We start from the raw sequence: 27,051 nt of genomic DNA, 5'->3' as shown, positions 1-27,051 counted from the left end.
ATCTTGCTTTTAATTCATTTGATCCTTTTTTTCAACACAATTTTCTTTATTTCTTATACATGTTACTAATTTTATGTTTTTATCCTACATCTTTCTTTTATTGCTAAAATTTTATTATTGATCTATGGTATTTCATGTCTTTGATTTTACTGTAAAGCTCTTTTTTATGTATGAAAGGTGCAGTATAAATAAAATGTATTATTGTTAATATTTGTATGTCATATGTCAAGTGTTCACCATTCCCCCTTAATGTCAGTATTGTATCTCAGTATTTAACCCATATGTGTCCAGTATTTACAAAAGTAACTTTATTTCTCTTTTCTCATTTATTTCTCTTTTCCTTTAGAATTTCAAGTTGCCTCTCACCTTGCATTGCACTTGCATTATGAACCAGTAAGATGTCAACACTGTGAAACATTGCTCGATTTCTCCTTTTGCACTTCTCTTCCAATCAATTCCTCCAAATAGTCAATTCAAGGATTTTTGTATTTTATTTTTTCATCTGTGGTGCTTTTACTTTGAAAACCGGAAGCGGATGTGCTTGCCCTGTGCAGCGGCTGACCTGACGTGGTGGCTTTAAATGGGAAAACCCTGTGTGCTGCTGAGGGAGTCTCCTTTAAAAAATCTGCATGGTGACAGACTGGTCCACTGCTGCCGGAGCCGGGCACCGAGCCTCCCATCCCCGCCTGTGTGTCCAGCCCCGGTAGGCCTGGTTCTCTGTCTCTCTGGCTGTCCTCGCCTGTGTCTCTCTGTGCTTGTGTTGTCTTCATCTTTTCCCTGCTGCAGCTTACATGCAACCCGGTCAGACTAATGCCTCCTGGCGCTGTACTGACTTGCAATGGTCACCTCTCGAAAACAGGAATAGCTGTGCAGGGTTAAAATTAGAGCTGCTTACAGTGTGTAAATATGTGGCTATTAATAATGCAGCTGCAGTGGGATGAGGGAGAGAGGGGGGGAGGGAGGGAGGGAGGGAGCGTGTGTGCGATCTCCCTGACTGCAGGTTACAGGACGTTTACCAGACCAGCTGCTTGCATGTTATGACACTGACAACCAGCTGACTGAATAAAATGGTGTGCAAGCAATGCAAACAAACAGCCTCCCCCCCCCTCCTGCAAACCCAGAATATCACACTAAAATACATTACATTCAATTTACAAGCAACTAAATATGTTTGATTTTGATGAAACCCTTCACTTAAAATGGTTGATTTGTCATTTGTCAAAAATGTTTTTTTTTTGTGGTCAATGTCAACGGGTTCTTCTGATGCCGCTGAGGCCTGAACACATGTGACCTCTGCTGCAATGATTCATGGGGTTATTGCATGAGACGGTTTGCGTTGGCATGTTGTGCAAGATGCTTCTCAATCAGGGCTGATCTGGCTCTGTAATCTCAACCCTGTCACAGCATGGAGCGCAGCTGTCAACTCAGTTCTGGTGAGATTACGTTTATTTGGGCCTGTGACACTCTCTGTGTAATAGAGGATATCTGGGGGTTTTCAGTCCCCCCTGGTTCTGGTGGTGCAAGACGTACTGGGACCCTTGAATTACTATGAATAAAGAGGCAGAATGTTGTTTATGCTTCATTTGCTTTCTTCTAATGAGCTGGTTTCTCAAAAATAATCTTTTTATTTCGTTTATTATTTGCATTTACATGTGTGATTTAAAGCTAGACCTGTTAAGCTAGGCTAGTTGTATGATTATATTTAGTTACAGACATATTTACGTGCTACAACCAGAGACGTAAAGATGGACAACATGACAGCTCCCACAAAAGTGAAGCCAAAGCGTCTCGGTCACCACCTGCTGGCTGGTGGCGTTATAGGTCATAAACACTGAAATGGGTCAAATCCCAAAAGTTCACGTGAAGTAAATTTTTCGCAAAGATGGTTTCTCTCATTTTACTAAAAAAAATATTCTGGCCATAACTCCCCTTTGACCAAATTTGTCCTTGAGGCATTTTGGCTTTGTAGTAGAAGTAAAAAAATATATAATTTAGAAGACGTTTCAAGTAAAGACTGAAGTCGTCCAGCAGAGTAGAGGGTTAGTTTGCTTTCAACACCCGGGCCACAGCTGGTTTGTCCTTCCTTCTCGTATTTGTTCCACTTATGGTAAAAGTATGCTGTGACATAACTCTCCCTCACTTGAGTTACAGCATGTCCGCCGCACCAGTGAGGGCCTTGAGCTACAAATATATCGGCTATGTAAATATGGAACTGGCACAGGTCTGAGATCTGTCAGAGTTATATATAAATAAATAAGTTGGGGATTTCTATTTTTTGCCTCTATCCAGGAACGAGCAAGTGTCTGTGGGGAGAAGAAAGGAAGTGCACGACTGTGAGCTGCTTATCAGATTCTTACTCTGTGATTCAGACTTTCTTCCAAGATGTTTGTGGGACTTTAAGGTTTTAGGGTTGTTTTCTTTTCGCTAAGTGTTCCAGACATCCTGTTTACACTTGAGAAGTCGTGCGAGTGTGCGTAGGCAACTGGACGACAACAAACGGAACAACTTTGTGATTCCTTATGTTGCTGGAGTCTCTGAAAATACTCAAGGGAATTTTCTACAAACACCACATACCTGTGCACTTCAAGCCCACACTCAGTTCACTTACACCTCAAGGGAAAGGGAATCTTCACAGACATCCTGTTTACACGTTGCTTTTGTCTAATCAGCTATAGGTCATTCATCTCGTGTGCCATTATGGTCTTGTCCTGGATTTACTGCTCTGTTGAGTTTAGTTGTTCGGGTGATTACTCTGAATATGTTAAGCTGAAAGAATAACACTTGTTTCTGACTTTTTCGGAGTTTTGATTTAACTCCACCCAGGCTTTATATAAGAGATCCCTTGAAAGGATTCACTAAGCAAATAATTCCTTGTTGTCATTTTTCTTTAATGTCACAGTAACAGTGGCCATAAATTCCTTTGAAGTCTTAGCCTGTTGCAAAGGTGAAATATGTCTAAGCGGCCGTCCTCCCCTGCGGCCGTCCTCCCCCGCGGCCGTCCTCCCCCGCGACCGCATGAGGTCCCAAGTTTGCAAGTGCTCGGGCCAGACCTAGATGCTTCGCAGACCTAGTTTAAACTTTGCTTCCTTCCTTTCCTCTTGTAAATAATTGTTTCCCATGTATCCTCTGCCATAATTAAGAGTATTTATGTGTTTAGATGCATGCATGGTTACGTGCTCAGCGGCATCCAGCCATTAACGTTCTATTTTTAGAGTAAGTATCACCAATAAAACACTACTGTGCTGTTTAAAACTTCCTGACCTCGTACAATTTTCCTTTTCTCAGAGAGGGACCACTCCGCACGGACCAAAGATGACCACTCTGTCCGATCTGACCCATGCCGCACCACAGGAACAGCGGTTTTTGGTGTTGTTCGACTTTGACGAGACCATCATCAACGTGAGCAGTGATGATGCTGTGGTGTGCGCGCTGCCGGGCCAGCGGCTCCCCGACTGGCTGAAGAACTGCTTCAGGGAGGGGCACTACAACGAGCACATGCAGAAGGTCCTGGCCTACATGGCAGAGCAGGGTGTGTCAGAGGACGGCATTCGTTCGATGCTGGAGAAGATCCCACCGGCACCCGGCCTCCTCAATCTCTTTCAGTATCTGCAGAGCAACCAGCAGGACTTTGAGTTACTGGTGGTCTCCGACGCCAACATGTACTTCATCGAGACGTGGTTGGAGCATGCCGGCGTGCGTCCCCTTTTCCGCAAGATCTTCACAAACCCGGCCAGTTTCGACGCAACCGGCCAGCTCGTGCTGCTCCCTTTCCACTCCCACTCCTGCTCCCGTTGTCCTGACAACATGTGCAAGCAGGTGATCGTGCAGGAGTATCTAGCGTACCGGCAAAAGGAGCGTGGTGGTGCACCCTACCAGAGGGTGTTCTATATCGGTGACGGGGCCAATGACGTCTGTCCCTCTATTGCTCTGGGACCCAGGGACACAGCCTTCCCCAGGAGGGACTTCCCCATGCACAGGCTGCTGCTGGGGATGCAGCAGTCGCAGGCCGCCAAGTTCAAGGCAAACGTGGTTCCCTGGGCCAGTGGTGAGGACATAGTGGACTACCTGAAGAAAATAATGAAGGAGAGACGGGATGTGTGTAACATAGGGGATGAAAGAGTGGAGCAGATATAGCAAAGGTGCACAGACATCAGGGCTGGTGAGCAGCAGCATATGCATGATTTTACCTCAGCCACACGCGGTACAACTTCTTAAGATGTAGCCAGTCAGTGTGAATCTATTTGAATGTAATGTTTTAGAGGAGTAGTTGGACATTTTAGGAAATACACCTATTTGCTTTCTTTCTGAAAGTTTGATGAGCAGATCAAGTTCACACTCAGTAACTGGTGCCAGGAGCTGGTTAGCTTAGCATAGCGCAAAGACTCAAGCTCACTAAAGTACTTTTTAGACAACTCTGGAAACTTTCCCAAAAAAATTGGGTCTTGATATTTTCTGGATCTTGCCTTTCACATGTGAGGAGCGCTGCAGGGGATTATCTGGGTCAGACACATTCCCTAACACCAACAACAGGCAAGAACATGCAGGGGGCCGGACATGAATTCCTTTGGGAAGGAAAAGTTTGGGAAAATGTCTGAAGCATCTGATGTTTGCATCCTTACATAAACCCCCTCCGGAACCCAGTGCATGTCTAAAGGGATTTTAATTCACACGACACATCTCTACCAGACTCAAGAACTACGGCAAATAAACCCCAAGAGAAACCCCCCTGTTTCCAGTGTTAATGCTAAGCTAACCAGCAGCATCATGCAAGAAAAAGATTGAGCATATTTCCAAAATATGTTAGCGTTCGTATAGAAAACATCTTAATTATATGGGTATTAAGTGCTTGGTGGAAGTAGGTCCAGAAACATGACTCCTATTGTAATGCAAATATGTGAGATCAGTGGTTAAGATGATCAGGATTAATTCAGTATTGATGCACTAATATTTGAAGCTAAAGTTTGATCAAAATGCTGAAGGTCCTCCTTCTAACTATATTGTAGAGGGAACTAAATCCAGCGCAGTCGGCTCATTAAACACACCGCCCCCTTGGATATGAATGCAATATACTTTGCATTTTAACACCTCACTGTGTCTGACATTAAGCTGTGGAAGTCCAAGGTCACGTGCACGGAACCAGCGCCTGGAGAACAACTCCCAAAGTGGAGGTTCTCCGTGTCAACAGGCTCCTTTTCTAAACACTTGACACTTCGTCCGAGGCCTTGACGACGGACGCATGAGTGGGATCGAGTGTTGTAGCGCGATCCGGGACAAAAGACCACGCATGTTGAGTCAGGCGGGGACAAGGATGGCGTAGAGGGGGGATAAGGTGACAGAGACTCAGGCAACACTGCCTGTACCTGCACCCAGCCAGTGCTGATACCTAATCTAGGGCTTGATTATACAGCAGTAATCTACACCAGCACGTGATCCAAAGGGAAAGCTGTAGCCAAAATGTACGCCTGCACTTTGTCCCCACTGTGATACCCTCTGACTCTGGAACAATGAAAGAAAGTATCATGCAAAGAACCAATTGATAAAATAGATTATAAATTTGGTTTGTGAAACCAGTAGTTAGCAAACACTGTTCTTGTATCCTATTAAAACAGTGAGTATGAGTATTGACAAAAGGTTGTATGCATTGGGGAGGATGTAAATTCTCTAAAAAGTACTATATCTTCTTTATGTTTGAATGTATTCCCAGTTAAATTAGAGTTTTATGAGAGAAAGGTATATATTTAGTAAACTCAACATATAACCTCACTGAAACTCACAACAGGGACTGAGAAATGTATTTTAAAATATGAAAAAAGAGCAGTTGTATTCACTGAGTCTGTTTTTAGCATTTTATTATTCTGTTCAAATTCAGGGATTAGTGGAGTATTGTATTGCAGGTGCTGTTTTCATTTTTCCATCGCATTTAAAATTGAGAAGGTCACTCAGATGGCACATACCTCCGCCAAGGCCCAACAGTCCCCCTTAAATTCACCAGATCCAGATTTTTAACCGCACCCGCTCGTAGATATTAGTCCCCTTAACATGCCAGGTGTTTTTTTTCGTTAAGCTCCATGAATTATTCTCGGAGAAATCAAGGGAACTGTTGCAACACTCCCAACGTACAGCACTCCGTCCAGTACAGTTTGTGTAAGAGACGGACGAATGAAGATGAAACCAAAACCTTGGCGGAGATGATAACGGATCTAAATTCCTGCACGAGTTGGGGCATGTCTCCATTTGGAATTGTTCTATCTATTTGAAGTTTTATTCCCTGTTAATACACACATAAGTTATCAATCACTGACGATGACTGAAGGGCAGAGGTATAAATAATCGTATATATCTATGTACATCTTTGTCAAGCCATTACAATCAACAATAAGAAACTTCAAGCCTTGAAAAACAACATTATGCTGCGTAAGTGCTGAAAACGTTTCCTTTAACCAGTGTTTTAATTTCTCAGGGAGTATTAAAGAAAGTGTTAGCAAGCAAACAGAATGGTAATAATGTATATTTATGGAACTGTGATTATTTGCAGTTTTAGATTCGCTGCTCTAAGAACAAAGTGTCTGTTCGTGATTGAAAATCAATGCAGCTGCAGGAGTTTGAGCCTGAAACTCTTGGAGATCTAAACCTGCTGTAATCCACTCGTTCTCTGTGATTAGGAGACTTGAGTTCTGTGATCTTTGCTCCCTCTGATGCTGGAATTACTGAAAATGTAACACAGGTACTTTAAGTTCATTATCTGGTGAGACTTCCACGGAGTTTTGTGCAATAATTAAATGCTGTGTACATGATATGATGTAAAAGAGATTTAACAGAAAGAAAAATGTCACATTTGACATTTTCAGGGATTTGAAATGACCCCACATAACCAAACTACAGTGTTTTACAATACAAATTTAAAATAACAACCAAATTAAAGTAGGACATGTGTTGTGACGGTAGGTCTCTGATTATTATGCTATATTTAGCTTTTCTTTTCGTGGTTTGCTGTTTCTTTGAAGTTTTTACTTTTAATCAAGACTTGGGGTACATGTGTAATGCATCATTGTATCAGGAATATAAAGCCATTATCTGATTCACCTTGTTCTGCTGTGTGTTTCATGACTGTTATTCTATTCTATTCTATTCTATTCTTGTATTCCCGCACAGTTCAGTTCCTACTCCTGACCGATCGATTAGGCCCCTCAGCAAAGAATATTCTTATAATTATAATGACAACTACGGATTATAAAAAGTCTTAATATATATATCTTTATTATAAACTATATAATTCCATTTAAAAACTGTGTTTTGGGAAAGAGTCGATGCTCTTGAAAATAGTGGAGGATATGTCAGTTGAGTTTTAAGGAGGATGACAACATAGAAAAGCAGCATTTTTAAGAGACATAACGCCTCAGTAAAAGAGGCCGATCATTTATCATTAAACTGGAATGTACTGTATTTGTTGATGTCACTGCTTTAAGTTTAGGGGGAGACAATGTCAAGCCAGTGTCAGAAAGAAACTGAAAGAAAAAAAAAAAAGGAACTGCAGGGAATTGATTTAGGAGAAGTGACAGTGAAGCTTGTTCTCTCTCCTCTCACTTTAATTGGTGACATGTTGATTTAGCTGCAGAGACAGAAGAGGACAGAGGAGACCTGGAGTGAGAGGAGTCATCTGAACCACTTTCTCAACTTGCAGGACTTCGGACAGCCAGAGGACAGAGTGAAGACAGACGGGAGGGATTAGACGAGAATGTATGAGGACACAGACAGAAGTGTGGAGGTGGCAGGGTCAGTGGAAAGACAGCGTGATGGAGGGAGCAGAGGAGAGAAGGACAGCAGCACTGAGATGCGATGATATGAGAAGACAATGAGATGAATAAACATGTCACCACCACGACCAGGGTGGTCCCACAAAGTGGATGCAGACTGGTGGGTGCATGTAGATAGGAGGTAGTGTATGAGTACATTACAGGGGGCGGCTGTGGATCAGGAGGTCGTCCGCTAACCAGAATGTCCATGGTTCAATCCCTGGCTCCTCCAGTTTGTATTCTGAAGTGTCCTCGGGCAAGATATTGAATCCCAAATTGCCCCCTGCAGTGTGTGATAGAAAAAGTTCAGCATCATTAACTATGAAGGACCACTGCTTAGGCTTTAGGGGCATCAAGTGGTGAGGTTGTGTATTGCAACCAACTGAAAAGCCTCACATCACCCTTACTTTCCCAAGCTTGAAGGAGAAAGTCTGGTGGCCTAAAAATGTGAAAGGCCCTGGTTTGTCCATTCTGGGTTACTGACAAAAGATGGCAAAATTCAATTAAAGACCATGTAGATATGAAAAACTCATTCTAATGCAATGGAAAAACAGCACTTCTTAGTTTCAGGTGATTATACGCAAATGAAAACATAAATTTGAAAGTTACATTTCAATTCTGCCAATAGATCCATTTCAATCCAATACTAAGTTGAGCAATAAAAAGAAAAAGGATTGCAGTGGGCACATTTCACCTGCATGCACTCAACTGCCACTTCAACATAATCAGGACAAAGATACAGGTCAATTAGGTGCAACAGGGCCCGCTTCTGCAAAAACCTAGTACCTGCAACCATAGCAGCATTAAATAATACATGATCCCGCTTCTAACCCGGCTCTTTTACTGTCAGTCCATGTCTATGATTGTTACTGTTGCTACTATCACTTTGTAGAATGGTGTACAGATAGATAGATAGATAGATAGATAGATAGATAGATAGATAGATAGATAGATAGGTAGATACTCTGTTGTTTGTTTCCTGGGACGTGGTTTGAATGTAAATGAAACAGAATTTTCCCTAAGTATCCACAGCAATCAACAGACTAATTTACCAACAACTCCATGTGTACATTAAATCCTGCTCATGTTTAAATGACATTGAGGTGAGCACATTTAGCTCCAGTGAAGGGATCACAAACCAAAAAGTTTGGAAACAGTTTTACAGTAACTGTACACGTGCTGACCAGAGGATGGCGCCAAATCTCTATGTGCAGCGAGACACTTAATGTCAGTCACAAGTCCTTCAAGCTACATCAGGGAAACATGTTGCATTGGATTAATAAGAAAACCAAGTGACACGCTGCAACAACATCAGCAGATCTGGCTTGAAGTCACGTAACCACTCTCAGGGAGTATGTGACAGCAGAGGCTCCAGGCTGTGGTGATGGAGATGACGTGGTGCGTGCTCCGTGTCGTCATATGAGTTTGAGATGCCGCCGACGTCAGACAGTAAATATGTTGATTCAGGTTTTTAACTTGTGAGGAACAAAGTCGAATTCGGGCCCATTCAGCCTCCAACGACCTCTACGTAACCTCTCCTCCCTTTCTTCTTTCACGTCCGTCAGTTCAGACAAACATAATCCAGGTGTCCGCATCCAATCACGTCTGCATTGTTCTCTCTCCACATCTGATTTCATCTTTCTCCGTTTATTCGTTCCCTCCGGTGAATCCAAAGCCTTTGTTGTCGTCGATCATCACATGTTCTTTTGTAAACTCTTGATCTAATAATTTAAAGTAGATCTGAGGTTCTGCGTGCTTTTCTTTTTGATGCATTTGATTTGAAAAAAGCCTTGCAGTATTTTTTCAGCAGGGAGAAGTGATTGGTGATTGGAAGAACATATAGTCAATCGAGGCCTTCACTCCCTCTGCTTTCGTCCACCTCTTCTCTTTCCAACATCAGCCATCACTCTTCTGAAAACCTGTCTGTTAGCATCTACAACGCTCAGCTCAATTGATCCGACCGGGATTGATCCTTCAATTTAGATCAAAGTGAGCCTGACGTTGTTAAGGAAAAGAGTACATGCTGTGTCTATTATAGTCAAATAGGCAAAAGATAACTTGCTGCCAGACCCAATTTCCAATGACCTCTGCAGGTAAGTGAATGGATGGAAAACCCAATTAACATCAGCCTGTGGAGAACGATGACGAATTGTATTTGAGGGTCTTACTCGTGTTGTTGCTTCCCGTCAATATCCAGATAGCAGCTGATGCAGGCACTCCCACACCAATAACAGTACACACACTCTGCTGTTGAAACGCTTTAAATTGCCAGGCCTATCCGATGATTGGCTTTATGGATAACCCCATTGATTTTCCTCCATTCAATTACTCATTCCGAGGTGAAAGTTAACTCAATTAAGGGACTTGAGGCTTGTAAGAGGTCACTCTGAATTAGGATGCATGCTTCCTATGCCAAAACGCTCTCAGGCTGATTAGGGCTGTAAGTGTTTCCACTCCTGTGTGTTTGATTCTCCTGCTGATAGTTTAGGGATACAATGCCAGCCAAAAGTCAGAGTAATAGCTTTGAGCGGTGGCGCTCAACCAAAAGGCAGCAACAGATGGAGAGGGGAGTAGAAGAGGGGAGTGTCTGAGCTCACAATTGTCTAAGGTCCTTGAGATGAACAGTAAAGATAAAACTGAGACTCTTTGGCTTATTTCATTTTTTTCTGCAGCCCCAGGAGAAACACAATGTTTGAATTGTGTCTGCATGTCCTTGAAGATGTTCAATATCTCGAATGAACCTCATTGTTACATGAGAGGCTTCGGTGTATTAATGCGTTATCTGCTGAAGCTGCAGCAGTGTGACGAAAACTGAGAAGAGGCCATGCATTGTGGGATCTTATGAAATGTTTTACCTTGAGGGGCATCTCGTGGGGCCTACAAGGTAGAATAAGCAGCTGAGATATATCAGAGCAACATGTTTTTGCAAAAGTGGCCATTTGTGTTATTAAAAGGGCATTGCTTGCGATTTAGTTTTGCACTTGCATGATTCTAAAAATGAGTTTCCTTGAGGTTCCATGCCTGTTAACTGTCCTCATCTTTTAAATTTCACACCCCAACTGTGTACTCAGACTGATTATATCAAGAGGGTAATTTTTTTAAGGCTTCTAGAAAGCTCCCATCAGAGCGGCAGATGACATAATACAGCTCTTTTTAACAAGCCAAGTGGTATTCTCCATGACGAGTGACCTTTTGTGTGTAGTGTTGGTGGAGCATCCCTTTAAGGCGGGGTGTTGAGTGCATTGTGTGAAAGCAGAAGGCTAAAAAACAAAAAGTTTCACAGATCCACGGTCAGTATCCAAAGCGTGGTGGAAGAAGATGAGACAAACTCTTGGTGTCTGTTCAGTGTCAGGCTCGGCTTAAAGAAAACAATGTGGTAAATATAAAGTACGTGTTTGTCTGAAAACTCTCGTCTTTGCCCTTTTCACAAAGCCCTTGTTACTGTTCGTGCAGCCAGGACTAGAAGGAACTGGAGGGAACCAGATAGTTTGCAGTGAACCGTAACGATCTGACACTGAAAGGTGTGTAGATGATGGCGTCTCCGACATGCTCCGCTGCAGTGGAAGCTACAAACCATAATCCATTGCAATCCAGAGCTTTGTTGACAAAGCAGCACATGTGTATTGATTTGGGAGGAGTATATCAAGTGACTATAAGTAGCTACTTGGAGTGCATCTCATGGAACTTTATTTAATGCCTCTTCCTTGTAAAAGTTTTTTTTTAAAAACGATATGAAGAAAAAACTGCAGTCGTAATTTAAATATATTAAAAACATCATATGTCCCCATGATTTGTATTAATTGGATACAAGTATGCATATAAAAGTAATTTGCCTGATGCAGACGCTTGGTAAAGCAGGATCACGGCATTTAACAGTTATTATTCAACAATTTCAAAACGGGGAATTGTGCCTTATGGTGCTATGAAAATCACACACACACACACACACACACACACACACACACACACACACACACACACACACACACACACACACACACACACACACACATATTTGTCCAGCCATCCTTATTAGGACTTCACATTGGCTTCCATTCGTTGTGAACAGCCAAACCAAAACCTTATCACTAACCTTAACCACGACCAGTTCATGCCTAACCCTAAATGTAACCTAACCACAACTCACATAACTATGGTTACCCATAACTTTAACCATAGTTACTACTTACCTAACAATTACCCTGACCCCAACCTAAACCTAACCTAACCCTAAACCTTAAATAACCTAACCACAACTCACATAACTTACCCATAGCCTCAACTATAGTCACTACTTACCTAACCCTGACCCCAACCTAAACCTAACCACAACTCACATAGCTTAACCATAACATCAACCATATCTACTACTTTCCCAGCCTTAACCTGACCTAAACCCTTCACCAGAAAACACGTCTTCATCTTAAAATTGCAATGATTCACATTTTTGTCCCAATGAGGAAGACAAGATTTAGGTCCTCACAACATGAGTAGCACACACACACACACACACACACACACACACACACGCCCCCCCTACACACACCCTCCTCTGCCTCACTCAGTTTATCTTCTTCCTCCACTCACTCAAACCCAGCTCTCTCTCTCTCTCCCCCCCCTTTCTCTCTCTCTCTCTCTCTCTCTCTCTCTCTCTCTCTCTCTCTCTCTCTCTCTCTCTCTCTCTCTGTGTGTCCACCTTCTCAGTCCAGTCTCCGTGATCAAAACTACATTTCACTACTTCAACCGGGGAGAACTTCACTTGCCCGAAACCTCGCGGGATATTTCCACCCGTGGGCGAGACCCCTGTTCCGTTGGCTGTAATTCGGCGATGAAGATTTCCACCGTGTGTCACCGGATGACTGGTGAATTCCCAACGTGCATCCGGCTCTTGTCTGGCGGACGGGAGAGGCTCCAGATGTGGGTCTGAGGGAGGCGAGGATACGGCTGTGGTGAGGCTGGGTGAGTTAATGGTGGTCTCCTGTCACTAATGAACATTATATTTAAAAACACGAACTACTGGAAAACTGTGGAGGAAAAACAAATCAAAACAACGGGATAAATCTGTTTCCAGGTCAGTTAGGAGGAATTTGTGAGCTCGTGCTAAGTTCGTTGAGTTAGCTTGTTGGTTCTAACCAACATTTACCTGTAGGTTCGTTTACCTGAAGGTTAGCTTTGCTAGGTGTGTTGTTGTTAAGTGTTAAGTTCACATTGTGTGATGTGTGTTCTGTTAAATTATTTATAAGAATTACTCAGCATCCTAGTTCATCAAGGTTAAAACTCACTGACCATATTCTCTTTGTAACTTTGCCAGTTAACTTAAAAAAGCTGTAAGTGCATTATTCAGTTTTCAGGGAATTGAAGGGTCTTAACCTTCTATTTCCGGTTTCAATCAATCTGTCATTGATTGATTTTTAAATTGATTGTTTATTACAATCTAATGAATACAAACTTGATGTTTCCCCCAAAAGGTTTAACCCAAAGTTTTTTAATTAAATGATAATTAGTATCTATATGATCAGATTATCTTATTAGTGCCTTTAGAGAATAATTTATCTTGACAGTGAGCTATATCACAGTAGAGTTAATTTATATTGGGGTTTTATTTTAATCTTGATCTAATAATTTTTTTTAAATGGTTTTGTGTTTACCTTTTTATCTGCAGTAAATGAAAAAAAGTATATAATAAGCGATAATAACTCGACAAAGTACACTCTTAAAGTAAAAGCTTTTAAAAACACAATTATTCTGTGAATTCACACCTATATTACCAGCTATACAAGCTGTGAGCAATTTGATGAAACTGATTTGTTTCTTGTGTTATCTCTGTTCACTTTACAGGCACATAGGGGTTTGAAATTGCTCCAAATTTGGGCCGGTGAAACCAGAAGGATCGGAAGAATAGAACAAGAAGAGGTAATAAGAATTATGAGTGAAGTTCATTAGCTATAAGAACACTGAGATTTACAGCTTCTTTTTTTTTATTATTGAGATTAGTTGAAGAGGTTGAGAGGGAGGAGGAGGAGCAGCAGGAACAGTGTTGCTGTAAAATAGGAGTCAGCTGTTCATAAAATTACTATTTCTTGTCCACAGACCTTTATGTGTACATATGTGTGTGTGTTAGATAATAAACAGATTTTACAAGCAATTTATTACTATCATTTGCATAAGTAATAAGTAAGAAATCTCCTTGTAATCAAATCAAACACTAACATTAAAGGGATGGTGTTTACTTCCACTGTAAAATTACATACAACTAAGATGCGCTCGGGCGGTAATTGTCCAGTGGCCCCTCTGGTTGTTCTCTCCACTAAGTTTCCCAGTTATAGTGTTGACTTTCTGCAGGTGGACAAAGAAGCTGTCTTTGCTCGAGGCGTGTGTCCAAATCAAATCCTGTTATACATACTGCATCATCCGTGTGTGTTTTGACATGTTGTGAGTGTGTGACTCACAAAGTGACCTTAAGATACCCTGCAGGCTTCATGTCTAAAGCAGTTGTCAGAGTTATACAGATAAATGCTGAATTGTAAGTTTGGGTAAAGTACACGCGCAGTACTTTTTGTAACTTTACGTCTTGGCACATTATTTTATTCCAGTACGTTGGCCAGGATGTGAAAGAAATGTGGTGATGACTGGATCAGGGCTGGATTTAAAGATAGAGATATGTTCCGCTTGCTGCTGCCATCATCATTGTTATTTTTCTCTGCCAAGGATATAGATAAGGGCAGGATTTTTTTCTTTTTATTAGTATCTTTAAAATTGCAAGATAGGGCTTCTTCTTTTTTTACATTATCACAGATTTCCAAGGGAATGATTCTATATAATTAGATATATAAATTTAGGGTTTAAAGGTTTTCCTGACAAACTGCTTAGCGTGACACAGACGTGGTGCATGATGTAGGACTTAAGCCGCACACTTAATGTTTTATGTTAGCACTTACTGGCAGTGTCTTAAAGGTTATTGTGTCCCTGGATCACCACATCAAAGCTATTGTACCTTGACTATGTTCGTATGTCATGGCATTTGTGTCCACTTTGACTATGTGTTCATAGTGTACCTGGTATTAATCCAGCCCGGCACCTCTCCTGTGGGTCATTCTCTCCTCTCATTCCCCTTTTTTCCATCATCAGCTTTCTACGGTGTACTGTGTGTAATCAAGAAAAAAAAACTCTCCTAAAAATACTAACAAAAACAAGTGCAGTGTCAGCAAACTACAAACATTTTACAGTTGCCTTTCAAGTTAATAGTGGGTAAGCGTTTCATACTCAAAAGATAGATGTTGGGTGGAGCATCACTTTAACTGCTTCGAAGGAAACCGCAGGCCTTCAAATTCACAGCCTGGAGCCTTCACAGATATGCATGTACATGGGTGGCTGCTCTTTTAACTCTTTAACACTCCTCAAATAGTTCATTTACTAGCACCGTAGGAAACTGGAGGTTGTTGGTCTGAGGTGAGGCTGGAAGACATCTGGAGATAGGGCACGGTACCAACTTCTGGCTTTCAGTGTGGCACTGCCATCAACCTTCGCTATGGACATGTACTAAGTGGTTTAATGCAAAAACATGTAGTGTCTGTGTGGTTTATAACAGATTTGAGTTGTTTGTTGAGGGCAGGCTCTGGTTTGCTGCATGTTTTAACAAGAGAGAAACAAAACTGAAAGGTATGTTCGAGTGTTTGTGTTTGTTTAGTTTAGTTATATGATGCTACAATAACTGGAAGGTTGACTCGCAGTTGGTTGAGCCTGTGTGTATCTGTGACTCTACTGTGCAGTCTCTGGCTCCAAATGAAGCCAAAAGTGAAAGACGACAGCCCGTCTATTAGATATTTTTACTACATTTTTGTACAATGAAAGGAAGTGGAGAAGCCCCGTCAATCTATATTTATTGTGTCTGTGCTGGGAGGATGAAGCCCCGATTTCCTGTCCCAATACACTAATGTTGGGAATGTTGCTTGCCCAAGGGGACCTCTGCTAGTTGTGTCAAATCTGTAATAGGTTGGTGAATAAAATGACTGAATCATCCACACAATGTTGAAATTAACATCAGTTTAAACGAAACAAACACACACAACGAAACAGAATGACCATCACGCTGTCAGAGAAATCACCTAACCCCTCTTGTTTCTGACAGGTCTCTGCGGTCTTGTGCAAATCGCTACCATTTGACCTAAATTTGCATTTTGTACATGTTATTGTGAAGGCAACCATGGATTCTATAACTATCCATATAGTTTTATGACCAAAAAAGCATGAATAAATGGCAGGCACTTAAATTGGCTTTACTTAGTCTTAGTGATGGACTTTGCTGATGACCTGAAGAAGGGAGTGTTCCCAATTTCTCGCCCTTCGCTATAGACTCTTGTTTGGGTGTTGATAGCTGTGCTACTCGGTCTCCAAATAGTATGTTACACAACTGGGCCAGATGTGCAGTTTTAAAGGGCTCGTGACTCTTAATGAGACAGTCTGGATTTTTTTTCTTCACACAGTGAGGAACATTGTTAACTCTGGTGTTAGCAGCAGCTGGTCATGTTGTCCTGAGAAACCCTTTCCGCTGAGTGCTATTGATAAAAGATATAGTATTTTATTACATTGCACTATAATTTGTAGTTGCCATAGCTTTGCAATAAGATTAATAAACCCCCCCGAACAACCTTTTTTGATTGTTGTAATTACTCAAATATAACAGAGAGTTAAATGCACTGATTATGTCAATAATACTTTAGATTGGCACGAGTGGGGAAATATGACTTTTACAACATCTGGACAGTCAGATGTTGTTATGACCTACTGTAAAATTAAAGGCTCAGGGGAATTCGATGAACAATAGACATCCCATTGTCGTCATTACTTTCCCATATTGTGGTAATGTTTAAACACGAGCTTAAGAGCACAGCTACTCGCGTATGAGGCTATTGCTACTGTGGGAAATGCACTTTTTTATAATAATTTATAAAAATAATAATAATCATTACAATTTCAGTAGGGCCTATAATCCTTTCCAATTTTCTCTGTACATTTCATATTCTGTTAATGCTAGGCTTGGTAACCCTGGAAAAGCTAGAGGAGGCTACACTTTGAAAAAGGCAACCGCTACATCCCATACATCCCATCAGCCCACTCGTCAAAACTGAATTGTTCTAACCAGATATTGTTCTGGTCTTTTACTGGTATTTTACTGTCAGGAGACCTAAATAAATTGTGAATATCAATGTGGATAGTAGTTAAGAGGTAAACCATTTCTGCTCTCTCCACAGGTGAGTAACAGGAGGTGTATGTTGCTGTAGCTTCTGTGCCACTACCATGAGCTGGAGTTTCCTGACTCGTCTGCTGGAAGAAATCCACAACCACTCCACGTTTGTGGGCAAGATCTGGCTCACCGTCCTCGTTGTTTTCCGCATTGTGCTGACGGCTGTAGGAGGAGAGTCCATCTACTATGATGAGCAGAGCAAGTTCGTCTGCAACACGGGTCAACCGGGCTGCGAGAACGTCTGCTACGACGCCTTCGCTCCGCTCTCGCACGTCCGCTTCTGGGTCTTCCAAATCATCCTGGTGGCCACGCCTTCACTCATGTACCTGGGCTACGCGGTCAACAAGATTGCTCGGGCAGAGGAGCGGGCTGGCGGTGGGGGAGTGAATGGATTATCACGGAGGAAACCCCAGAAGCATTACCTTGGGGGCAGAGTGCAGCATAGAGGTATTGAAGAGGCTGAGGATGACCAAGAGGAAGACCCGATGATCTATGAAATGACAGAGGTGGTGAGCGATGGTGCAGCAAAAGGAAACAGTGGTGAAGAACAAGTAAAGGCCAAGGCGCGGCATGATGGACGCCAGCGTATCAAAGAAGATGGGCTAATGCGTATTTACGTGTTTCAGCTCTTGGCCCGCTCTTCGCTGGAGGTGGCGTTCCTGTGCGGACAGTACTTCCTGTATGGATTTGCAGTACCTCCGACCTACATGTGCTCTGACCTGCCCTGTCCTCACAGTGTGGACTGCTTTGTGTCTCGCCCCACTGAGAAAACTATCTTTCTCCTCATCATGTATGTCGTCTCCGTGCTCTGTCTGGCTCTCAATGTATGGGAGATGCTTCACTTGGGCATCGGCACCATCTGTGAGATTGTACGCACCCGCCAGGTGCAGCTCCCCGATGGAGAGTTGTACGGACTGTCAAAGGATCATGGAGCTCTGAAAGACGCCGGATTGGGCAGAAGGGATTACAACAGCTACCCTTATTCTTGGAACGCAGCATCAGATCCACCAGGGTACAACATCGCCATCAAGCCTACTATGGTATCTACAAAGAACCACGACAAACCACTGCCCATCACCGACCTTGCTAATGCTAAGATGGCATGCCGACAGAACCACGTGAACAATGCCCAAGAGGAGCGACAGCAGTACTCCATAAATGATGACAACTTGGGCAGAGAGGGGATGGAGGATGCCTCCAGATGTGTTCAGAAAGTGCAGGAGGCCGAGAGTCCGGCCTACCAGCACCTTCAGAGCCACAATAATAATAACCACAGCATTCCTCACCGCGATCGTAAACACCAGCAGGTCTACAAACACGCCTCCAGCAAGGCAGAGGCCGACATAGGCAGCAGCAGCACCAGTAGTAACAGCAAATACGGAGTGGTGAAGGGTTCCGAGTGGATCTGAAGGACAGGCTGTGACTTTTTGTTTGTTTTTAAACTCCTCAGATCAACACATATTTACATCTGTATATCTTGTATGAAAAAAGGAGGGGGGAGCTACTTTACATTATTTTCAATGATATTCAGGCAATTTAAATAGTAAGTGAAAATTAGAACCACCCTGTTCCAGCCCACTGAAGATCTGTCCAATAAAAACAAAACCTAGACATCCATACTGATGATAAATTGCACATTAAATGCAAGTCTATTGCATTATGATGTAAATAAAAATTGGGTTTTAACAAGTATCAGCTTGTGCTATACAATTTTATTTTATTTTCAGGATTACATTTTGTTTAATGTCTCTCTGGAGGATGTTCATGTCGACTTAAATTTAGTATGGATATAAAGTGCAGAGGCAGCTTTGCTGAAACCTATGGTGCCTTATGTAAACAGCCAAAGAGCTGCTTCCCACTGACTCTGCATCACTTCCTGTTCAATTGTTCAATAATGATTTTTTACAAAATGTGCTCATCACTACGAACTGACAACAGGAGCCTGCTGTATGTGGCTAGTTTTCATGACTGTCCAGGTGTTAAAGCAGAAATGCAAAATCCTATCTTTATTTTCACCAAACTCATCGTTTTCAACGCTATGAAGACAAAACGATGTATGTAGTCATTGGCTAAATTGACAGTTTTTCTTGTTTTCTCTTTAATATATTGTTCAATGGATGTTAGGCAAAGGTTAATGACCTTAATTTGTTGTTCGTAGTATTTTTGTTGGCCTGTTGCTTTTAGACACGTGATGTTTGTGCCATGAAGGTTTTCTCAACCTTTCTTTAATCTGGCATCTGGCCTGGGTTTTTTGGGGGTTTTTTTTATTTGTATGAAAACTTCCTTGTTATTGATACATACTTTCACTTTCAGATTTTCACATTGAAATGCCATGAAGCCCAGCCGTTGTTTAATTTTGTCAAAAGTATTTTTATGAACAAAAGAGTGCATGTTTTGAATAAAGACTTTATATTTGTCTCACATTTTGACAATGTTGTCGTCATGAAAGGTTGTAAAACCTTAAACAAATTAATTTATTTAATCCATTTGAACATATGGATCACAGATGATAAGTAGAGACAATTGAAGGTGCCACTTTCTTCAGAGGGATGACTGTGTGTATAGGCACACTGCCCTCTGCTGGGCAGGGAGGATACGTTTTTTTTTCTTGAGTGAGGCTCCAGAGTATTTACATTATCCATGTTTTTTTTCTTCTTCCAGATAATTATTTATAAACTATCAATTATTTAATTGGTTTAATTATCACATTTTACCCCCTGTTGAAGGAGCAATCTAATATAATTATATTTATTTGAGAGAGAAGTAAAACATGGCTCAGTCACACAACAACCTATTCTTGTTCCATTGTTTAACCATCTCTGTCACTGAGTCAGAATGAATCACACTTGATTACCATCTCAAGTGTTGAAACTGACAGGGAAGTCGCAGCTGGATACACATTCTTTTGGAAAACAATAGTGCAACCCATACACACCAGAACTGAGTATATGCCTATGATTAGAGGCTTGTCTGATTTATGTTTTTTAGGCATATTGCATATAGTTCAAACTCTTGCTCACATTTTATCCGTTTTAGCTGACATGTTCATCTAATTTTCAGGTCCTAAATGACAAAAGTATGAACGTGTGTAGAATAAAAGTCACTTTTATTACTATAGAAATGATTTCATGAAAGGAAAAAAAAAGTGATTAATTCAGGTATTAAAATAAAAAAGAACGTCGTTAAAATAGTTAATAAGTAAATAGATTAATTAATCAATCTTAATTAATGATAAATCCTATGATTGAATTAATGTTGATTAACTAATAAATTAATCTGAATAAATAAATGAAACACTGATCAAAGGCCAGCGCTGGCTTTGTGCTGCGTTCAATGTACTGTTACAACCTCATGTAAAACGCACAACTATAGCGTGAATTTGACTTGAAGAAAGTACGTTAATTAAAAAAATGACTTGCACAAGACGTAGACTCAACTTTACTTTCATCTCACTTTATTAATCGCTCTCGAAGCATCACTATTGGTGGAATACCCCCCCCCCCAAACAATCAGCCGCGCAGATCCGATGCGACGAGCTCCCTGAACGCAGCGTCGTACCGGATGTGACCCGCACTTTACGTTGACGTCTCCAGTGTTTTTAAAAAAGCGGCGGTTGCTCCTCCACCTATTCATGAACCATTTGCCACCGATTCTCTGGCGCAGCTCCTCGGAAAAGTCACACGACGTACGTGCATTGTGGTTCCCCCCCCCATTCGGACAACGTGGAAGCTTTTCCCCCCAGACGATCGATCCCCGTAAAGAAGCAGCCAAACGCCATATTTTGTGGAGGAAAGCCCAGCTAGCATAGGTGGGCTAATGCTAACCAGCCGCAGCTAAGTGTGTTAGCTCCAGAGCGAGGTGCAGAGCTAGTGCGTGTTGTGCTGTTGTTGTCACGCTGCGTGTGTTTCCTGCACAACTTTATCAATTTGGAGAAAACCCTTAAGTCAATCTTACCTTTTGAGAAGTCGACATTTAAGCTTTATTAGGACTCTTGTTTTACTTTCACTTTATTAAGTTACTTGTATAGAAAATCTGCTGTTTATAAGTGTTGCTAGACTCTTAATATCAGGCTCTTATTGTGAAATGTTTATATAAAATGTTATAGAATTGTAAATCCTGCTACTTTGAACCATCCTGTTTGTCTTTGCAGGTCAGTTTTACCATTTAATGAATATTTTGTTCGTTAATGCTGTTTTCCTCTTGTTTACACAGGATCCTGGTGCTTTACAGTAAAGCTGTGAGCTCCTTCTCTGCCCCAGGATCATGCAGCAGTATGCAGAGGAGAGAGGCCTTCTGGGAAAACTGTGTCCTGGGGACAAGAAGCTGGAGGGGAAGAACTTCTATTTGGACAATTTGAAGAAACGCGCAACAGCTCTGCTTTTGGAGGCCATATCTCTTTTAGGAGGGGTGAGCTTGTGACACCTGTCGGATCAAATGAAATGACCAATCTGACAGCATCCCAACTCGTATTGGTTTCTAAACCAAGTTCAACTTTTCAACATTAAAGTAGAAACTAATGAGTCAATGTCTGTTTTTCCTCCTGCTGAAGAGGATCGAGAGTTTTCTACACAAGGATGTGAGCTTTGTTGTGACTGGAAGCCAAGAGGGTCTCCAAGAGGAGAGGAGCGTGGTGACCAAGGGACGGGAGAAGGGAACAAATGAAGAAATCCAACAAAAACCCAAGAGTCAGAGTGTCCTCATCAGCGAGAAACAGCAACCAGTAACTCCTCGACCGATGGTACTGAACATCAGGCACATATATGTGTCCAAAACCTTTTTACAGTCACTGATCAGGCTCACAGGAGTGTTAAAATTCAATACTTAAGCTGATAATCGCGAATGAAAAACAATTGAACACCTAAAGTGCTGCTGTTTAACACTAAACCCTGCATGTATTTGTGTTTTCAGGCTTGTGGCAGCCGGGGGAAAGCTCTGCTTGAAAAGGCCATTCGCAACAATGTAAGTCAATGTCGCCAAAACATGTTTTAATCTTGTAGATCTTCAGGCTTGAACCTTTTTTTTGTGGGTATTGGTGATATTATACTGAAGAGAGAGTTATTTTGATTCTAATGATTCTGTGTTGTAGGACCGACTGCAGGGGAACAGTGTTCTGGCCAGTGCCCGATCGTGGGGAGTGAAGATTTTGTTTGTGGATGGTATCCTTTTTTAAAAAAAACGTGAATATAACCACAGAGGGATTTGACATTAGAGAGTAAAATGTCTGTGTTCACATATGTAGTGCTGTGAGGCCCTTCTCACAGCAGGTGGCACCATCCAAGTGTTTTTGTTCTCACTGGGTGTCTTACTAATAGAGGCTGAAGAATTCTGCTGTGTACCAACACAGAACTGTCACATTCTTAAAGCACAGAACTGTGTTTGTACTGTTCCTTAATGTGGTGTCAGATGTGATTTTGTATCTGAAACAACTGACTCGAGAGAGTTTCAACGTGAAGCACAGGAGACCTGAGGTAAGATTTCACTTAAAAAACATCCAGACACAACAGTTCAATATAAAGAAATCAAGTAAGTGAATCGATAAAAGAAGGTCTTAAAGATGGGCGTTCAATTAAATCAGCTTCCATGAAAAGGAGGCATGAATAATTTATATAAAAACTACTATGACATAATGCACATCTGCATTTGTTCTTTAATATTAATGAATCTTTCCTCTTTTTTTTGCAGCGGACTTACCCCAAACAACCAGGTTCTCATGTTGTCAAAGGTTGGTTTATGTTTTGTGTTTATTTTCCAAATATTCAGATTTCTGTTGGTGTAAGTGTTTGAAGTAATGTTATTGTTTTTTTTCTGTTCCCCTCGTCTTCCCCCGGCACACAGCTGCAGCTCTAAGAACTCCATACCTGAAAATCGAAGACTCCAGCAGGTGAGTTTCAGTCAGTGAAGTTTCTGTTTGTTTATTTTCTCCCAAGAAAAGAGTGGGACTTGAATTCAAGTGCAAAGTTATAGAGGAGAAATTGTGTTTTAGGTCTGCCTCAGTCCATATAGTGGTTGTTTAGTATCAGATTCAATTCCTTTTTTTTGCAGTTGAAGCGTAGTGACAGTGAACCTACAATGGGCAGCAGTCGCTGCTGTTTCTACCCATCATACCCCACTGGGTGCTAGTTGTGGCGGTTTGCATTTCAGCCCAGGCGATTTTCCTAATTGAACCTGTTAAGAAGTCCTATCATGTAATGTGACGAGGCCCCCTGCCCTCCAGTGGATGCCGCTCCCCAGGAGCCTTGTGCCCAAGCGGATACGATGTCTGCTTGATGAGACTTTGCAGGCTTCACTGCCAGTTCCTCCAGGGGATCTCGCTCTGTGCGAACAGGTCTTTTCATTTGCCCTCTCATTTCAGTTAATTGAAGTGCTCTGGCTAATGTTTAGACCCTGGCAATGAGAAACTGAACCCATGACATCTGAAAGGGTTGAACAGCAGTGCAGCTGGGGTCAATATCATGTGTTCTCTCATTAGCAGAGTTGCAAAGTATGAAATAATACCCATGTGAGAATTTGATAATAATCATAGTCATAATAATATTTTGTATGTATTCAAATAGGCAGTCTTTTTTTATTCTTTTTATTTTACTTACTAAATTCTGTCTTTTTGTCATCTAACCAGGAAATACAAACCCCTGCATATGCAGTCTACGACCTTCCCATCGCTTTGCTACTTGGGCCGATTCAGTCCCTTCGATATTCCCCCTCCTCGATTTGAAAATCCGACTGAAGAAGGAGAAAGTAAAACAAGGTTTGTTCAGCTGTGCCGGAGTTGATATTTCAGAGCTATAGACAATTTTTAAGTTTCTAGTTTGATTCCTGCCTGATTTGAATTATAAAAGAAAACATATAGAATGTTAAATGCTGTATATAAAAAAAAAGGTCTGTAATACTAGAAACTGAGTTCTCACAATTGTTGTTTATTCTTTGTTAATCAGGGAGACGAAAAAAGTTGAAAGCAGCATTCAGGACAAATCCCAACCGCCGCTCACCTTTAACCCTGCACCGTGGCGTCCGCGCAAAAAGGAAACAGCGTACTGCGAATGCTGTCATCAACCCTTCACTAATCTGGAGGAGGTGGAAATCTTTTGAGTCTTTTCTTATTAGTATTTGATAGATTTGCAAACATCGTGTGCACAGTCTTTGACATAATCTTTGATCGGGTCTTTGCAGCACTTACAGTCTGATCAGCACCGTATGTTTGTGCTGGATCCCTCCAACTACACTGTGGTTGATCAACTTGTGGCTGAAATGCTCCCAGGATTCAACCCTAGTCCACCTGAACAATCAGAAGAAACAGAGTGAGTTTGATGATTACTTAGTAATGTTGGAATGCAGTGATACTTTTGCTATTTGGTTTTTCACTAGAAAAACAGTGTTTTTCTATATTTTTACTATTTTTCACATCTTCCTCCTAGACCACCAAGTCTGCAGCTCATCCAGGACGTCTGTGAACTGGAGCCTCTCACTGATGGCGAGACGGAACGTGCCATTCAGGCCCTGCGCAGACAAAGTTCATTGTCCATAACCCACATCTCCAATTCTACTGCGGGTCGTCTTACCATTGACCCTGGCCGCCCATCACTAGGAGTTCTGTTTCCCATCGCAAGTCCAGCCACACCACCTGCTGACATCCAGTCTTTCACTCCTACTGAGTGCCAGTTCCCGGATATCCAGCCCCACACTTTGAGCCCCGTCATGCCTCTATTGGATGTTAAACCACAAAACCACGCCTCACCCAGCCAGCAGCCATCCCCTTGCCCTGATACCCCTGATACTCCATCCGTTGACCCTTACTCTCTGCCCCCAGTCCTCAGCCCTCAAATCCCTTCCTGCATTATGGAGCTGCACAGCCCGTACTCCGAGCCGCCTGTCCTCAGTCCTCAACAGTACATCGCAGAGGAAACTCTGGAAGTTAGTGAAAGGGATACTGCCGAGAGTTTTTCGGAGTCTGTCTCAGCTGTCACAGTTCCCATCACCATCTCCCTCCCTTCCACTGCAGCTGAGACAAATGCAGAGGTGGAAGATGGTTGTTTAGCATTCAGTGGGATCATATTTTCTGGCAGTGGTTTGATGTGTGATAAACTGGTGTCATGTCGATCCCAGTCATTGCCTCGACAGTCAGCTACAGCTCCAAACCCCAAAAAACGCTGTCGATCAGCCAGCCCTGAATGTAACCGCAGCAAAAGGAGTAGGATTACAGGGAAATGTAACTGGACTGAACAAGGGTTTATATCTATAAAACCAGAACGTGACATTATGGCAAAGTGTGGGGGGTATTCATTATTTGACAAGGCCGCTTGTCAGATAACACAGTGTCCTCGACAACAGGTGTCTTCATGCACTGTGGAAGAACTTGACTTAACAACATTTTGTGTTCCCACTGTGCAGAATTTACCATGGGAACCAAGTCAAACTGACATTTGGGGTCATAATAATGCTCGTGTAACAACTCCTTCAAAAACAAAGACCTTTTCACTATCGCACTCTACCTCAGTGTGCATCGAGTCGGCCCTCATCCCTGACTTGGCTGCGCTCTCTCCATCGTCATCTGACTCTGACTGGGACTGTGACCTGCTGTCACGGCTGGGCCCGACCTCGGCGACACCTCTTTTGCCCTCTGAGCAGAGCTGCGAGGTCGACAAGGAGGTCCTCCATAAGCCGTGCACGTGGATGCAAGACACCAGCTACGAGTCACGTCTGCACACGGCCCTCCAGCCGGCGACCCCAACGACCTCACTGTGTGGGGAGGAAATGGACCCATCAGTGTTTTCCAGGACTGTGATACAGATTGTTCAAGTTCAGCACTGACTATTAATTTGGTGATTGTTCCAGAAAACTAGAAGAACCACCACTGGGAGCAGTAAGTGTTGGACTCTGCAGCTGCTTATTCCACCTCGAGGAACAATGTGCAGCACTTAAGCCCTTCAAAATAAACCACTGACGTGTACAATCAATAAATATTTATAATTTAGTGCAAACTAAAAGGTAACGCTCAACTGTTTTTAGGTCATGCACATTTGTATTATTGGTTGTAGTAGATGCATAGTGGATGCTGCATCCTCGCATGCATTTAAAGAGCTTCCATTATCATGCTTACTCTCAACCTGTAATTCTCCTTGTGCACAGGACCCAAGCAGTTTCTGTATATTGTGCTGACTGCGGTGTTTCAGCAGCTATGTCCGGGAACACACGGTGGTACTGAGAATTTAATGAGGCTTTTCTGAATGGGGGCATTACTCAATTACTGTAAGTGCTGCATCTGGATCAGATCCCGATTGCACCAGCGTAGATGGTCAAAGGGGCGAGAGGAGGCGTTGGTGGAGGGGAGGCCTCGCACAAGGTGCAAGACAAACTGTCGGATTAATGTGAAACGACTTTTCCTCCCTTCTGAAGGTGGGCCAAAGAACCTGTTCCGCTGTAGTGCACTGCAGCTACAGGAGCTTTTTTATCTTCACTTCTCGGTTTGTGAAATTTAAGGTCACGTGCCATTAAAGACTCGCCACAGCTCATCATTGCAGACAGAACTCAAATCGAATGTCACCAAGAAATCTCACCCAGTGCTCATGGGGGAAAATGTGAAGTGAAATCTTGTGCGGTGTTTTTAAATAAATGTTTTTAACCTTAAACATTTCCTGCTGCGTGTTTCAGAACAAGTTGTTGCTTCAGGAACTGTGCGGCTGTGCTGAACATATTTCTTCCTTTTTAAATAAATGCTGATGGTGCTCCTAGAGTAAGGGAGGCAAGGATGGAGCAAGGGCAACAGCGAGGTCGATGTGTTCTGTTTGGCTCATCATCCCAGCGTCCGGCTGACACCGACAATATTTGATATCTAATCTCGGTGCCGTGTTGCGTAACCTCTTAACTTTCTAGATTTGTTGGACTGACAGGATCCTTTGTTGTGAGCAGCACTGGACAAAAGCACAGCTGCTTGTCACAGGAGGAGGGAGAACAACAACACCCTTTAACTTTGCAGACTTCACGGCTGTTGTGTACTGAATAGACTTTGTTGATAAGTAG

The 27,051-nt window shown here is 42.3% G+C and overlaps 3 protein-coding genes across 6 annotated transcripts; all 3 read left to right on the top strand.

Annotated features, from left to right (window-relative positions):
- Positions 1-547: 547 nt before the first annotated feature.
- Positions 548-7,087, top strand: LOC118100268 (probable phosphatase phospho1). 2 transcript variants are annotated; one of them, XM_035145165.1, is made up of 2 exons: positions 548-703; positions 3,286-7,087. In XM_035145165.1, the coding sequence occupies exons 1-2, from the start codon at positions 581-583 to the stop codon at positions 4,132-4,134; spliced, it is 972 nt and encodes a 323-aa protein (XP_035001056.1). In that variant the 5' UTR covers positions 548-580; the 3' UTR covers positions 4,135-7,087. The 2 variants fall into 2 exon arrangements, with proteins under 2 accessions (XP_035001056.1, XP_035001057.1); XM_035145166.1 differs by lacking the exon at positions 548-703 and adding an exon at positions 1,280-1,433.
- A 5,309-nt stretch (positions 7,088-12,396) lies between these two features.
- LOC118101075 (gap junction gamma-1 protein) lies at positions 12,397-19,458 on the top strand. The gene is made up of 3 exons (XM_035146724.2): positions 12,397-12,752; positions 13,632-13,706; positions 17,045-19,458. The coding sequence occupies exon 3, from the start codon at positions 17,091-17,093 to the stop codon at positions 18,444-18,446; it is 1,356 nt and encodes a 451-aa protein (XP_035002615.1). The 5' UTR covers positions 12,397-12,752; positions 13,632-13,706; positions 17,045-17,090; the 3' UTR covers positions 18,447-19,458.
- A 1,182-nt stretch (positions 19,459-20,640) lies between these two features.
- dbf4b (DBF4 zinc finger B) lies at positions 20,641-26,660 on the top strand. Of its 3 annotated transcripts, none has more exons than XM_035144825.2 (12): positions 20,641-20,722; positions 21,250-21,444; positions 21,587-21,775; positions 21,946-21,996; positions 22,124-22,193; positions 22,441-22,505; positions 22,720-22,759; positions 22,873-22,918; positions 23,654-23,782; positions 23,970-24,108; positions 24,205-24,332; positions 24,450-26,660. In XM_035144825.2, the coding sequence occupies exons 2-12, from the start codon at positions 21,301-21,303 to the stop codon at positions 25,840-25,842; spliced, it is 2,394 nt and encodes a 797-aa protein (XP_035000716.2). In that variant the 5' UTR covers positions 20,641-20,722; positions 21,250-21,300; the 3' UTR covers positions 25,843-26,660. The 3 variants fall into 3 exon arrangements, with proteins under 3 accessions (XP_035000716.2, XP_035000714.2, XP_035000715.2); XM_035144823.2 differs by having other exon boundaries at positions 20,649-20,845; XM_035144824.2 differs by having other exon boundaries at positions 20,649-20,895.
- Positions 26,661-27,051: the final 391 nt, after the last annotated feature.

This window comes from Hippoglossus stenolepis, chromosome 21 (assembly GCF_022539355.2).
Source record: "Hippoglossus stenolepis isolate QCI-W04-F060 chromosome 21, HSTE1.2, whole genome shotgun sequence".
NCBI lineage: Eukaryota > Metazoa > Chordata > Actinopteri > Pleuronectiformes > Pleuronectidae > Hippoglossus > Hippoglossus stenolepis.
Note: the sequence above shows the minus strand (reverse complement) of the source record. Positions and strands in the feature narration are given on the sequence as shown.